Here is a 15,886-nt window from a genome sequence, read left to right as displayed (position 1 = left end):
TATAAAAATTAAGCAAAGCAACTAATTATCATTACATGAGAGTGAGGGATAGCTCAAGTGGTTAGAGCTCCCTCCCGCTTCCAAGTGATTTTGGGATCGATTTTCATTACTTGCCCTTGTGGCTCTCTAAACACCAAAAAAAAAACTAATTATCATTACATAAATCGTATCAGTCATATAGATGGCTCTTATCAAGATGAACGCACGCGTTTACGCTCTTCCCCTTCCAATTCCAGAGTCCGTTCCTAGGGCCAGACGACGTCGCCCTACCGCGCGCACGAGTACAACAGGCCCTTGCCCTTTTGCTCTCGCCCTCTCGAAAGTCCGTACCTAGAACCCCCAGACAAGTTAAGAAGGCTCACAGATACAAACCAGGCACAGTTGCTCTTCGTGAGATTCGAAAGTATCAAAAGACAACTGATTTATTGATTAGGAAACTACCATTCCAAAGGTTGGTTCGCGAAATTGCGCAGGATTTGAAGACTGATATGTGCTTCCAAAGTCATGCTGTTTTTGCCCTTCAAGAAGCATCTGAGGCTTACTTAGCAGGCTTATTTAAAGACACTAATCTTTGTGCCATTCACGCGAAGCGCGTTACTATCATGCCTAAGGACATTCAGCTTGCATTGAGGATCAGGTCTCGCAAAGCTTAAAGCAGCTCGCTGCCTAAACTATTCCATATTCACGACTTTAGTTTACAAAAATAAATCGTAGACTCGTAGTAGAATTATATTGAATCAACAATAAAGTAGCTAGATTTATTATGTTCGTCTTTTACATTTCATCCATATTACTAATGGTCACAATTTAGAATCAAATATATATGAAACTTTACTCCTACAATATTCTCTAAATGTGAATGTAATCACAATGCTTAGCTTCATTCATTAGAACCGCTTTTATTTACCATTCATTGAATATGATGGAAGCTAAAAAGACTGTTATATTATCGATTTAATTATTCTCTCCATTATCATCCAAGTAGTACTCACAAAAGCCCAAAAAGTAATTACCACAATTTAATCTTTTCCTTGGCATGTATGAGCAGGAGTTCATATACGACGAAGTATATGTTTTCTCATGAAGTCGAATAGTTGATCTTATTATGAATGATGTAATATGACCTTACCAAAAAGTTTTCTTTTACTAGTTTAGTGGACTTTTCTTTTATATACTCGAAAATGCATGTGAAATAATTTAGGTAGCGTAATGCTATATGCATCCCTAAATACACTATCTTTTTTTTTTTTGAAGCACCCTAAATATACTATCTAAACTTATAAAAATTTATGAATTTATGACAAAAAAAACTACTAATCAGTGTAATTGATACTTAATTTTTATTAAAAAAAACATGCGTAAATCAATTAAGTTTTTTTTTTTAAATAAAAAACGTGCAGATCAGTGTAATGGGCCCAAATAAAGCCTTAATTCTTTCCACAAATAATAGGTTTTTTTTTTTAAAAAAAAAAAAGTTAGGGTTTTTTTTTTTTAATTTTTTAATTATTTTATTATGTGAAGAAAAGTTAAGGTTCTTCTTCTTAAAAAAAAAAAGTTAAGGGTATTTTTTTTTTGAAACCAAGTTAAGGTTATATTTATATGAGTAGTTATATACGAAGTACTACGTAAAATGTTTTGTGCTTTTTCAGTTTGTAAAAATTTCGGATTGATGAGGTGGAGTGATTTAACCCTTTGATGCAATATTATTAGATGGCTGAGATTTGCTGCTAATTTAATTTCTAGTTATTTTTATTTCATTTATTCTTTCCACAAATTTTACTTTATAAAGTTAGGGTTTTTTTTAAAAAAAAATATTTCTTAATTATTTTGTTATGTCAAGAGAAGTTAAGGTTGTACTACGTAAAATGTTTTACAGTACGTTTTTACAATTTGTAAATATTTTGGATCGCTGAGGTGGAGTGATTTAATCCTTTGATGCAATTAGATGGCTGAGATTTGCTGCTAATTAAATTTCTAGTTATGTATATTTTTTTCCCTATAAATAAGCCCTAAAGCAGGCACCTAACTTGTCCCAAAATCAGATTACATAATTTGAGTCTACTTTTAATCACCTTCTTTAATTTCTTCTTCCTCGCGCGATTCCTACTCTTGGCTCGAACATAGCAAGCTGCGCGCAAGTCTACCGGGGGAAGGTCCCTTGGAAGCAATTAGTGTGCGTTGGTTGGCCTACTTTGGAGATTGAAGCGCGCAATAAGAAACATAGATACAGGCCTGGTACCGTTGCCCTACGTGAGGTTCGAAAGTATCAAAAGACATCCGAGTTATTGATCAAGAAACTTCCTTTCCAAAGGCTAGTTCGCGAAATTGCTCAAAGTTTCAAGACTGATTTGCGCTTCCAAAGTCATGCTGTTTTTGCCCTTCAAGAAGCATCTGAGGCTTACCTTGTTGGTTTATTTGAAGACACTAATCTTTGTGCCATTCACGCGAAACGCGTTACTATTATGATGAAGGATATTCAGCTTGCATTGAGGATCAGGTCTCACAATGCTTAAATTCATGCGGCTATAGAAGAATTGAGGTTTTTTTAGGGGTTGTTTTGGTAAAGCTTAATTTTTAAGTAAGTTTTTTTTTTTTTTTTTGAAAGATAATTTTTAAGTAAGTTTGCGATTATAAATATATTTGACTAATTAAGAATAAGTTTTGGGATTTACATTAATTAGCTGAACTTCACAATGTATCAAATTAAAAGGTTGCTTAGGGCTAGGGTTGGTTTTAGGTCTTATAACTGTTTTATAATTTTATTTTTTAACATTGGGCATTTTATTTCTTCGTATGAGTTATTGAGGTTAAATTTGCGTGAAAATAAGTTTGAAAATCATATGAGATCATTACCTTCAGTGAGGCTCCCAAGGGCGTGGCCCCTGAAAGCTTTTTGAAAAAAAATATAGGACGGTATGACAAAGAAGCCCAAAACAAGAAAATCAACCCAACTACCACATAAGCTTTAAATACTAGTATAAAATAAGAAGTGTAGGTATTATTAAAAGATGGAGTTTCTTTTAACAATTTGACAACTAATAATGATAAAGTGAGCCACTTTTACCGTTTTATTATTACTAACTCTCCTCTCTATATCTCTATGAGCATGCAACACTATTGCAAGTGCTTACTTCATGTCTCTATACGATAAAAAAAAAAATTGTGAATGATTGTCAATTCATGTTATCAAAATTTACTCAATATATGGTATTGAAATTCTTTAGTTATGTAAAAAAATGATTTTTTTTCCATCCTTTTAACACTTAATTCAAACTTTATACGGAAAACTATGTATACCATATATAAGGTCAGACACTACAAATCATAAATGATAATAAATGCATAAATTAATTGTGCAATTGAGTATAAATTTATCATGTTTTTTTTCCTTATTTATGAGATAATTGCTTGATGCGAAGTATTAAATTCAATTTATTTAATATTTGTGAAATGCTATGAATTATGATGCATAATAGAACTTGTTAAAAATTTCGGCCCCCGATAGAAAATGTTTCAAGATCCGCCACTGATCATTACATACACCAATCACAAATCAAGCAATGTAACGCCTTGTCCGTTAGAGCTACCTTGATACTCCAATTGAAGTATGTTGCAACATGGGAGCTAAATAAAGAACTATATCTAGCTAACTGATTAATTCTTTCTATGGTTCATCCCTCACCGAAAATTAATAAACGTGATTTTGAATTGGTTTTCAAATTACCAAAGATATGTAGCTAGTCAGCTAGTCAACGAGGGCACGCACAAACCCTAACCAAGAAATGTTTAGAACATCAAGGTAAGAATGAAGTTGTTTCTTCAATGTCTTTTTTCGAGCTGGTTTCTTTGAAGAGAGGATTATAAAGTGATAAGAGTATAAAACCAACTTTGATAAGTTTTTCGTCAAGGCGTACTCAAATTTTAGTACCTTAGGATTGAGTTGTTTATATAAGAAGATAAGAAATAAGAACGGTGGAATTAACTGCAAAAAATTAAAAAAAAATTAAAAGGGAAGGGTAATGGTGGGTCGTTGAGTTTTTTCTTTCTAATTTTAACTAGATAGATAACCTATTTCTCAATTTATTTGTTGCACTCAATCACTCAAGAACAGGGTATTCTTTGTGTTCCTCATTTAAGAAAAATAAATATAATGACAAAGAATTAAAAATTAACATGGCAGAGATTTGAATACAATTGTTAGTTAAACCAAATTTTTTAAAAAAATAACATAACATACGGTGAATGAAACCCAGTACTTCCAAAAAAAAAAAAAAAAAAAAATATATAGTTACATAGCTTTGGGTTTAAAAAATATTTCATGTTGTTCAACTATTGTTTTTGTCTATTATTACTAGTGTCTCTTCATGACATGATCGAATGACTTGAAGGATCAAGCCCTAGGCCAAGTAAAGGTAATGTGTTAAAAGTTGAGTGAGTAAATTACTACCATTAATCTTTTCATATCCATTTTTTAAAAAATAAACTTTTTATTACTACCGTCTCTTCATATCTACCTGTATTATTTATGATTTGTCATTCTGTTAGACTTCTTCGTTATAAACATAGTTACACACATAACGCATAACAGTTACCCTCCTTCCCCGTCTCTATTATAAATACACGCATAACACATGACCAAATTATCATTCTTCCGCTAATATTTGCACTTGTCCTACATAACATAGCCTCTATATTATAGCATCATTCATATATCAAGGTAATGGCGAAATTCAATCTTCTCCTAATACTCTTCCTAGCATGCTCTACCAACATTGCCACATCCTCAAGGCCATTCCCACCATCAAACAATGTTGTCATGACGAGCTCGAATGCTCACTCGATGTTGCAAAGGTTGAAGCTTGACCATGAAACACCAGGCTCATCATCGTCTGTCGATTGCTGGGCCTCGATGTTTGAGTTGCAGTCGTGCACTGGAGAGGTGATCCAGTTCTTTTATGAAGGTGAGACGTACCTAGGCCCGAATTGTTGTCTTGCCATTCGAGTTATTGAGCATCATTGCTGGCCTAACATGTTGGCTACTCTTGGGTTCACTTCTGAGGAAGGGGATATTCTACAAGGTTACTGTGACTCTGAGGAAGATCAGCAAAATGGGAACTGAAATAATGGTTATCTTAGTAATCAAGGTTGTTTTTGTGTTAGCTGTTAAATAAGTGGTTTAGTTTCCACGAGAAATATCAATGGTTTTGACGTTTTGATTTTAAATTAATTTTAGTGGTTATATATTCATGTGTTTTCTTTTTGAAAAAAAAAACTATATTGTTCTTTGTTGAGATTGATGCATTTATCAAACCAAATTACGCCTTACACAGTTACACGTACTCCCTCCAACCTATTTTTTTGCCCTATTCTAAATAATTGGGTCAAACTTTTAAATTTTGACCATAAATTCTCATTAATTAGTTAAATTCGTCTCATCGTATATTTTATTTATATTAAGTTTTTATAATTTTTACATATATAAAAACGAAGTTAACGCGTCTTGGTGACCGTGAAAAGTCAAATAGGGACAGAGGGAGTAACTTATATAGGAAAAATAATAAGGAACATCGGACTCTTTTTTTTTCCTCCTTATTCCACATTTATCGGAACCACGGGGTACTTGGTTTGGTGATCCTAAACCATCCAATAATTGTTTTTAATTTCTAAATGCAGCAACCTTCATATTCTGAATTTGGCAAATATGAGTAAATTAGATCAAAGGTGGTCTGAAAAAACAGAGTACAAATAACAGTATGATTGTATGAATGCCATCCTACTTAAACCTATACGGCAAACAGCATCAACCTATGGAGCAAACATCTTTTGAATTACGTACAGTACAGTAGCTCTGATCGAGAGGTGTATTCATTCGCCGGAGAACAATCAACCATACTTCAACACTAGAAGCTGTAAGTTGTGTATTCACATATCACAATTCATGGTTGACAAACACAATACACCAACGGACGAATATATACCATAAGCAAGTGCAGAATCATTTCACAGTGATAGATTTCAACTAACAAGGGATATTATATTGGCAAAGACCAAAAGCTATGACTTACACGGGATATTAGTTAGCCAAATATACACAGCAATCTCCTACGTTATGACTTACACGGGGTAACCCAAAAGCTAAGTTTACTCCTACGAGGTTAGATTGGCAAAGACCAAAAGTCAAAAAACTATGATCTTAAAGATGGTTCATCAGCTGAAGCACCAGAAAGTAGTAAGACATGCCCATGTTTAAAGAGAGATCATGGGAAGTAAGGATCCTCTCCGTTCTCATATATATTGAACAGTTGCTTAGAATAACGGTCTGCCAATGAGCGACATTCTTCAACTCCGTTTGGATAATACTTTTGCAATTCCGCCACAGATTTTACCAGGTCGCCATTTGGTACTCTGTCAGTCAGAAATTCCCCCAAGTATGTTCCCCTAGCCACGTAAAAAACAGTAAATCTAAAATCAATCCAAAGAGCCAGTTTCTCAAGGAAACAAAAGTTAATCAGATATACTCCGTATCAATTAAACTACAAAATTAAACTAAATGCAAACATCCACAAGCTTTGAGTACAAGCTAATATAATAAACGATCAGTGTGATTCTCAAGCCAATTCTTATTTGTAAACAAAAGACAGCAGTAACTTTACCTCATTGCATCGAATTTGCTAAAGCCTCTTCCATTATTGACGATGCTTGCCTTACAAGCCTTCTCTTCATTGGTTTGCTGTCGATAAATAGCACATACAGCTTTCATGCACAACTCGGGATTCTTACCAAAGTCAGAGAGCATATCAGCTTCTGAAATCCATTTTGAGTTGGGTTTTCTTCGGCCCTTAAATCTAGAGATTATCTCTTCATAATTAAGATTACTATCTGATGAATCTCCATCATCATCAGAATCATCTCCACCATCTTCTTCCGACACATCATCTTCAACATCATCAGAATTATCTTCAGTATCTCCTTTCGATATATCATCTTCCACATCCTCATCATCAGAGTCATCGACGATGAAACTACTTAAGCTATGAACACTACTTTCTGACTCATCTTCTGATGACTCATGATCTGCAACATTTTCAGATGTTAAGGTATCAGGGTTATTTTCAGTATTCCGAGTTTTATATCTCAGTTCACCTGGTCCATACTTGACCAGACATCTCTTTGGACCAGTTGGATTCAAGGGGAGAGCAGGTTGACTGCCTTGAGCACGATTTCTCTTGAGTTGACTAATTGGAATATTATCATCATCATCATTTTCACTTTCACTTTGCTTTGTTGGTGTAATGTCACCATCCTTATCTTCACCCTCGCTGTCACAGTTCTCTAATTTAAGTAATCGTTTGTTGGGTGTACGTTTGTTGTAATTGTCACACTCATCATCACTTGTAACCACCTGATCTCGCTTTCTCTTAGTGTTTGGGGTCATAATACCACCGTCTGTTTCTTGAACACCATATTTCGACATCATACCCGGAAGTCCCTCACTTTTGGGTCTAGCAGGGACATCATCATCATTGTCACAGTCAATTATATCAATAACAGTAGATGGAGTTGAAGGAGCAATCTTCTTATCACAACTTTTCTCATTATGAAATGCAAGTCGTCTCTTCACATGCATTTGCTTAGCTGAAGTACTATAAGTACGTACATACTTCTTGTCCAGTGATCCTATACGACATGACAAGTATACATTCAGTAAAACAACAAAATAATCAGAGATAGACGGATGTTTTAAGCCTTCTCTCATATCACATATTTGAAAAAACATATTTTTAGCCGCTCAGTTGGAGAAGAAAAGGCTTATGGAACATTTCAAACTAAAGGCTAACAAAATAAATCTCGAAGGATAGTATGAAAAATGATTGTGCAATGGCACTACCCCAGAGACAAGTTTCCGGTTCAGCTACAGAATGCAGCAGTACAAGTAAGGATATTTGCAAACTTGAGCAGAACGAGAAATTTATCAAACTTGCAAGAGAAATGCTTCTTCACATGTTGTCAAATGAAAACCAAAGTCAGTAATATAATACTACTTCTTGTCCTTAAATATAGACCAAATATAACCCACATCCAACTTGCCTTAAGAAAAGACTTACTCGTGGGATTGGTAAATATAAGAACTTTTATAGACAAGAATACTTGTGGTGTTTCAGTCCAAAATCTCATAAATAACCATCAATCATATGTGGCCTACTATTTAGGGAAGGAAGAAGTACTTCAAAAGTTCAGAGTTCAAACGCTCAACATAAAATGCACCAAAATCTCACTTAAAAATATGCTCCCTTTGTTAGAGTTGCACTTGCTTTGATTGGCCATTATTTATCTCCCCACTCATACATACTCTTACTTTTTTCAAGCCTCAACTATCCATTTACAACTTATTATATTAAAGTCGATTAGAATTTAGCACTAAAAAAAAAGCCACACGATAGCAAAGACTAGTTTATGGTAGGATAGTTCACAAATATAGCATAATCACATATGCATGGTACATAGAGAACATACAAGTAAATCATAAGTCCAGTACTAAAGCTGATGACAGGTAAAAATCCAGTCCACAATAGTGGGCTTTGAAACAAAATGATCTTACAATTCAGGCCAGAAATAACATCTTCAACCAGGCTAGATCTACAATGAACGAAACAAAAAATGCAGAAGCAAAATCTAATTGGGGAAAATTAATTACATACCTTCAATTGGTGTTACTTCCTCTATTGCACCTAGTAAACAAGATGGAGAACCGAGGTCTCTTGAAGGACTTGAAGCACATACATCATCACCAATCACGGTATTAGCTCCATTAATTCCAATAGAGACATCAGCTTTACCATGACACTTCAATCTTCCCTCCAATTCAAGCACGCGCAACTCCAACTCCTCACATTTCCGCTTCCACACCTCGACTTCCTTAAGAGCAAATTTCTTCTCACATTCCAACACTTTATTCTCAACCATCGATTGACTAACCCTAGACACATCCTCATCATCCATCTCCCTCTCATCCGACGAAAACTCACCACCCACATTCGCTCCAACAAGACCGACCTTCTTCACCTTCAAAGCCTTGATTTCCTCTTCAACTCTCAATTTTTCACGTTCCAAAATCCTAATTTTACCCTTAATTTCTTCCAAGTTCATACCTTTGTTTCGAATTTCTAATTCGAGTGCTAATTGCTTCTCTTCTACCTCCCTACATCTTTGTTCTTGTTCAATAGACTTGATTCTAGATTCTTCTGACTCCTTATCAACTACACCATCAAAATTTTCCACATTTATTCCCTCAATTTTCACCCCATTACCTATTTGATCACTAACTAGAGTGGGTACTTCGTTCAAATCCACATCACTCAAAACCCAGAAAAATCCCACTGTTACAAGTTCAAAATTCCAACATATTCATCTTTAAAAAGTAAAAAAATTGAACATGCCTAGAATTTCAACACTCACAAATTCACAATTTAGCACCTGGGAAATTAAATTGTTGACAAAATTAGGAAGAATACATTTAATTGATAATTATACACTAAAAATTTCATCAAACGTAAAATTAAATATACTATATATTCGAAAACTTAAAACAGAGTAATTGTAAAAGGAGAGAAAAACTCACAAAAAGTAGTAGTTTCCTCAGCAAGACTGACTCTGACGCTTGACGAAGGAGAGAGAAACCGAGAAATTGATGTTTTCCTCCGGGCGTATTTTTTTTAAAAAAAAATCATATGAATAATCCAAGGAGTCTTCTCATATTAATTCCAATTATGAGTTATTACTATATGATGTAGGGTTTGTTTGTATTTTTTCAAATAAAATAATTTACTAAACATATATTTATCAAATAAACTTTGTGATATCCGCTTACTTACTACTTGAATTTTTTTATTATAAATGAATTATTAAATTTGGTTCTCACATTTAGATAAAATTCGTAATATAAAAAGATAATATTTTACTCCCTCCGTTTTTTTTAAATCCATCACTTTGACTTTTGCACTATTCACATGTCATATTTGGCTTAATTTTTTTGTTGTCATAAAATAAATAAATGTTATTATATAATATATCATTAGATTCGTCACAATGTCTACTTTCGTAATATAATTAAAGAAATTAATGGTCAAAGTTACGTCTTAAACTGATGCATTTAAAAAAAAACAGAGGGAGTATTTCACAAAGTTTCATGTGGCTAGTCACATCGTGTGGTCGGGATTACTTGGTAAGGAGTTACTTGATTGGTCAAGGGTTACTCAATCGATCAAGGGTTACTTAGCTTGGACGGTCAGGTGTTACTCGGTCAATGTTTGGGTGTGTCTCAGCCGGCCACACAATATTGCCAGCCACACAAAAAATGCGCTAATTTTATTTTTATAATTAATATAAAATTTTTTATCTAAAATAAATTGCAATTCTTTTTTTTCATTGGCTAAAATATAACATTTTCCTATGTGACACTCTAAAACTAATCTTACATGGCATTCCTATGATAGCGTTTTAAAATTATTAATCCTACGTGGCACTTTTTTTATTATAATCTTACGTAGAGCTTTAAACAAACTAATCTAACATGGCATAATCCGATTGTAGCGTTTTAAAAATATTAATCTTAAGTGGCGCTCTAATAATTTTTTAAAAATTAAAATCCTACGTGGCGCTCTAAAAACTAGTGAAAAAACTCCCCTTTATATATATACTAGTTTTGTGCCCCGGTCGATGCCCACGTTGTTTATTAAATTTTAGGATAAACCTTTTGGCTTGAATGTTAAATACGGTCATATAATCACTTTTGATAATGCAGGATATATATTTAGACATGCAATATCATACTTAAATTATTTTTACTAAACTGAAAGTATTTTTACCGATTATAACTTATGTTTACTATTTCCTAATTATTTTGAATATATTATAAATGGATCTTATTTTAAAGAACTTTTTAAAATGAATTTTATGATGAAAATAGAACCGAGTTATTAGATTTTTATTAAAAGTTATGATTATTTTTCTATATATGAGATATTAGTAGTATATCGGTAATAAAACTGTATACAACATTTTTATCTTCAAAAATCTATCCAAAACTCGATTATTTAGCATCATATGTGTCACAATAATACCTAGTTTTGTGCCCAGGCGATGCCCGGATTGTTGATAAAATTTTAGGATAAACTTTTTGGCTTGAATATTTATTAATACAGTCATATAATCTCTTTTGATAATGCAGGATATTTAGACATACGATATCCTATCGCTTATTTATAGAATAGTGTATATGTTGTAGTTTTGTTTGTAAATGGATATCTATGTTATTATTGACTTGAAATTATTGTTATTGAACTTAAATTATTTTTTACTGAACTGAAAGTGTTTTTACCAAATCAAAATTATTTTTACTAATTGAAACTTAGTTTTAATGATTCTCTATTTTTTTGTTTTTTTACTAAATCAAATATATTATAAATGGATCTTATTTTAAAGAATTTTTTGAAATGAATTTTATGATTGAAATAAAATTCGGTTATAGGATATTTATTTAAAGTTATGATTAATTTTGTATATAAGAAATATTAGAAGTATATCGATAATAAAACTTTATACAACATTTTTATCTTAAAAATTTATCCAAAAATTGTTTTTTTGTGCCCGGACGATACCCAGATGGTTGATAAACTTTTTGGATTGAATGTTAAATACGATCATATAATCCCTTTTGATAATGCAGGATATTTAGACATACTGAACAGAAATATTGAATTGAAATTATTTTTTATTGAACTAAAAGTATTTTTACCAAAACAAAAATTATTTTTCATGATTAAAATTTATTTTTACTGATTCTCTATTATTTTTATAAATAAATTAAATATATTATAAATGGATCTTATTTTAAAGAACTTTTGAAAAAGAATTTTATGATGGAAATAATACCGAATTATAAGATACTAAATGGAAGCCCGTGCGATGCACGGTTTTTTATACATAAATCTCATGAAAAAGATTTTTTTTCTTAATTAAACCCTATAATTTTTTTATTATTTTGCTTGTTGGAAAACGGATAATTTGTTTTATGTTTATGCAACTTATAATGCGACCTTAATTTACTAATATTAGTTATATGAAACTTATAAGTATGATAGATATTAGAATAAAATCATAATCCTGTTCGTATTTTTTAACCTATGTTTCGTTTGTATAACGAAAACACGTTGTTCCACTATACATATATAGTTATAGAATTATTATTTTTCTTTCACAAACAATATATTAGACCACCATTATTCTTTTACTCCGTATCAACTTTATACAATGAAAAATTAATAAAGTAAACCCAAAACTATAGGGTTAAAATAAAGACAGTGGGAGTAATAGTAAAAGACATGACTTTATAAATTTTTAAATAGTTAAATGAAATATATATATACTACCCAGAGTGTTGCATTACTAAAATTAATCTAATTGAATAAAATTAAATCTTTATAATGAAATTTCATTATCATATGTCTTAATAATAGAATTATATGTATACACTACTACAATGATTTTTACAATAATAATATAGATATTCTACCAGAAACTATAATACACAAAAAATAAAAATTATCAGAGACATCTCTTACAATCTTTAAATTTTTTTTTCCCTACTATTGTAACATTATAGTTGATTTAGGGTCTGTTCTGATTTACTGAACTGAGCTGAGGTGAACTGAACTGATTGAAGCTGAACTGAACTGAATATTTTATGAGAGAGGGAAATTAGGAACTGAACAGAACTGAACTGAGATTAAGCTGAAGAGAACAGACCCTTACTTTTCCAATAATTTCTTTCAATTGGCGCATGGACATAATCCCTTCAAATACAGAATAATTAATATTAAGTTACAATTAAGTTGTTTAACAAAATTTAATACGATAAGTAACATAATTAGATTAGGTAAAATAAAACAAAACATACATCTTATAAAATAATGAATAACAATCAATTTATTTTGCTTACCATCAGAAAGTCTTGATATACTTACATTATTTCCAATATTTTTTGTTAATCAACGAATTAGACTTGAAAAAAATTCACACCATGAAAAAGTGTAGATAAATAATATTCACATGTTTGTGTTTTTTGTATAGTATATATATATATTGTCTATTTACAATTGAAAAAAAAATCAAAATTATATTTTTGAGAGGATGTATACAAATCTTTAATATCATCCTATCTTATATATTAGTGGAGTAGCAAATAAATCTCTTATAAAAATTTTATCTAATCATGAAATGGGTTGCTAGATAAGATAAAAATTGAACATTTTTTTTTTTTTTAAGAATATTGATAAAGACTGAACATTATTGTTATTTTTTTTTTTTGAAGAATATTGATTTTTTTTGAAAAAAATTGAAGAATATTAGTTAATTAAAAATAATTTATATTTCTTTAAAAAAAATTTAAAAAAAAAATTGATTGAACGTTTTCTTAAACACAAAATGAACATATATTTTCCTTTTTCAAATATTTAATTTTAAAGTGTTTGTATATAATAATTGTATAATTTATAGTTTTTTTTAATTTAAATCCTAATATCAAAAGATCATCTTTTAAAAAAGATAATTTTTAGTTTTAAAATAATTTAAATAATAAATCATTATTCGTCATTTTTACCTACGTGGCAAAATTTTTAAATTTCATTCGTTACTTTTGCTTCTGTGGCAAGTGAATTTTTTATTTCTAAAATAAAATACAAATCTAACTTTTAATTGGTTAAAATAATACCGTGCGATGCACGAATTGTCATACATGTATCTCAAGAAAAGATATTTTCCTATATACTCTAAGTTTTTGTTTTTTTTTATAATTATTTGATTTATTTACAATTTAATAATTTCAGACAAAAAAAAACAAAAAATAATTTAATTAAAATGATATTGCCAATTACAAAAGTATATTTTTTTTAATGTAATTTATAATGCCACTTAATTTATTGTTGTTTTGTATTTTATTCCTTGTTCTTGGTTATATGACAATAATATGATATCTTTAAAAAAAAATGTAAATATGATATTTCATTAATTACATATTAGCATAAAATCTTTAATGTGAAAAGATAATATTTTTTTATTTTTAAAATAATTTAAATCCTAAATCATTATTCGTAGAACAAAATCAAAATCAAAAATAAAAATAAAACTATAATAATCAATTTTGAACAAAATTGTAGAACAAAGTTGACTTTAATTGAGGGAACGTAATCACCCTGTAATTAAAAATAAAAAAATAAGTTAATTTTATGACTTAATTAAGCTACCTAAATCACAAAAAATTTGTTTTAATCATAAAATTAATTGATAAAAACTAAAAGGTTCATTAAAAGATTTAATAAATGTAAACAATTTATAAAGATATAATACCTTCTCATCCAATAAGATTATCAAGCGAGAAACTCTTACTTTGATATTCCAAAGATTTTTGCTCGAATTTAATTCTCTGATTAAATTAGATATGCATGTAAAAACAAAATTCAGTAAACAAAACATAAACATATAATCATTAAGTATCCCAAATAAACACAATTTAATCAATAAACACAATTTAATCAATAATCACAAATATACATTTAAACATGGGTTTTAAAAATTAGGCTAAGAATTACCCAGTCATTGATGACCTAATAAAACTGACACAAATTAATGACACAAAATTTGCTTGGTTTGGTTTTGTATTGATACGAAATTTTGTTGGTGTGATATGATACATCAATTTATAATGGTAAATATCACAAATTTTAATTTAATTATAATTAAGGAATAATTTTTATTTCTTATCATAAACACTATCAAAATTTATCTTATAATAGTAGGTATATAAATCCTATATATAAAGATGATTAGTTTAAAAGATAACTTTTAGTTTTTTAAATAAATTAAATCCTAATAAATCAATATTTGTTGTTTTTACTTACGTGGCAAAACTCTTAAATCTCATTTGTCACTTTTACTTAGGTGACAAACGAATTTTTTAATTCTAAAATAAAATAGAAATCTAAATTTTAATTGGTCGAAATAATGCCTTTGCTTATGTGGCGCGTCGAATGCTCTCCAAAAATGCCTACTTTATTTATATATATTAGATTTATTAAAAGTTATAATTAATTTTGTATGTATGAAATATTAGAAGTAGATCGATAACATAACTCTATACAACATTTTTATCTTTAAAAATCTATCCAAACTTTGCTTACTTAGCATCATATGTGTCACAATAATACTCATTTATCACCTACGTGGCGTGACACTTGGCGAAAAGCTGGAATGCCATGTATCGAGGTCTCATGACCTGGCTGCGAGACCAGTTTTATTTATTAGTGACTACCTTTGTGTCCGGGCAATGCTCAGATAGTTGATAAAAATTTTAAGATAACATTTTTACTTGAATGTTAAATACGGTCAAATAATTCGTTCTGATAATGTAGGATATTTATACATACGATATCATATGAAGTGTACTTTGTGTAGTTTTGTTTGTAAATAGATATCTATATCATTATTGACTTGAAATTATTTTTATTAAACTTAAATTATTTTCAATGAACTGAAGGTATTTTTACAAAACTTAAATTATTTTTTCTGTTTAAAACTTATTTTTATTGATTCTCTAATTTTTTTTATAAAATTAAATAACAATACATTTTGTATGCGGCTAGCCGCTGGCCGAACAAAGTAACCCCTATAAAACTGATAGAGTAACACTTGTAATATTAACTGAGTAACCTCTAACACTAACTAAGTAACCCTGTCTATAACACTGATTGAATAACCACTATAACACTGACCAAGTAACCCCTATAAAACTAAAAAGTAACTCTTGTAATAGTTGATGACATGGTTTGACCAG

At 30.2% G+C, this 15,886-nt stretch overlaps 2 protein-coding genes and 1 pseudogene across 2 annotated transcripts; 2 read left to right on the top strand and 1 right to left on the bottom strand.

Annotated features, from left to right (window-relative positions):
• Positions 1 to 488: 488 nt before the first annotated feature.
• LOC110726571 lies at positions 489 to 2,844 on the top strand (annotated as a pseudogene).
• Positions 2,845 to 4,720: 1,876 nt separating this feature from the next.
• On the top strand, positions 4,721 to 5,119 carry LOC110726561 (egg cell-secreted protein 1.1-like). Its single transcript, XM_021906048.1, has one exon. It carries the CDS (start codon positions 4,721 to 4,723, stop codon positions 5,117 to 5,119), a length of 399 nt encoding a protein of 132 aa, XP_021761740.1.
• An 836-nt stretch (positions 5,120 to 5,955) lies between these two features.
• Positions 5,956 to 9,730, bottom strand: LOC110729251. Its single transcript, XM_021908980.1, has 4 exons — positions 9,620 to 9,730; positions 8,700 to 9,474; positions 6,654 to 7,677; positions 5,956 to 6,438 (listed from the first exon to the last, which is right to left on the bottom strand). The coding sequence occupies exons 2-4, from the start codon at positions 9,145 to 9,147 to the stop codon at positions 6,258 to 6,260; spliced, it is 1,653 nt and encodes a 550-aa protein (XP_021764672.1). The 5' UTR covers positions 9,148 to 9,474; positions 9,620 to 9,730; the 3' UTR covers positions 5,956 to 6,257.
• Positions 9,731 to 15,886: the final 6,156 nt, after the last annotated feature.

This window comes from Chenopodium quinoa, unplaced genomic scaffold (assembly GCF_001683475.1).
Source record: "Chenopodium quinoa cultivar QQ74 unplaced genomic scaffold, ASM168347v1, whole genome shotgun sequence".
Lineage (NCBI taxonomy): Eukaryota > Viridiplantae > Streptophyta > Magnoliopsida > Caryophyllales > Amaranthaceae > Chenopodium > Chenopodium quinoa.
Note: the sequence above shows the minus strand (reverse complement) of the source record. Positions and strands in the feature narration are given on the sequence as shown.

Coding starts and splice junctions, on each gene's coding strand:
- LOC110726561 (XM_021906048.1), top strand. CDS start 4,721: ATGGCGAAATTCAATCTTCTCCTAATACTCTTCCTAGCATGCTCTACC.
- LOC110729251 (XM_021908980.1), bottom strand. CDS start 9,147: ATGAACTTGGAAGAAATTAAGGGTAAAATTAGGATTTTGGAACGTGAA. Junction 7,678..8,699: donor GGAAGTAACACCAATTGAAG/GTATGTAATTAA, acceptor CATGTCGTATAG/GATCACTGGACAAGAAGTAT. Junction 6,439..6,653: donor AGCAAATTCGATGCAATGAG/GTAAAGTTACTG, acceptor TTACGTGGCTAG/GGGAACATACTTGGGGGAAT.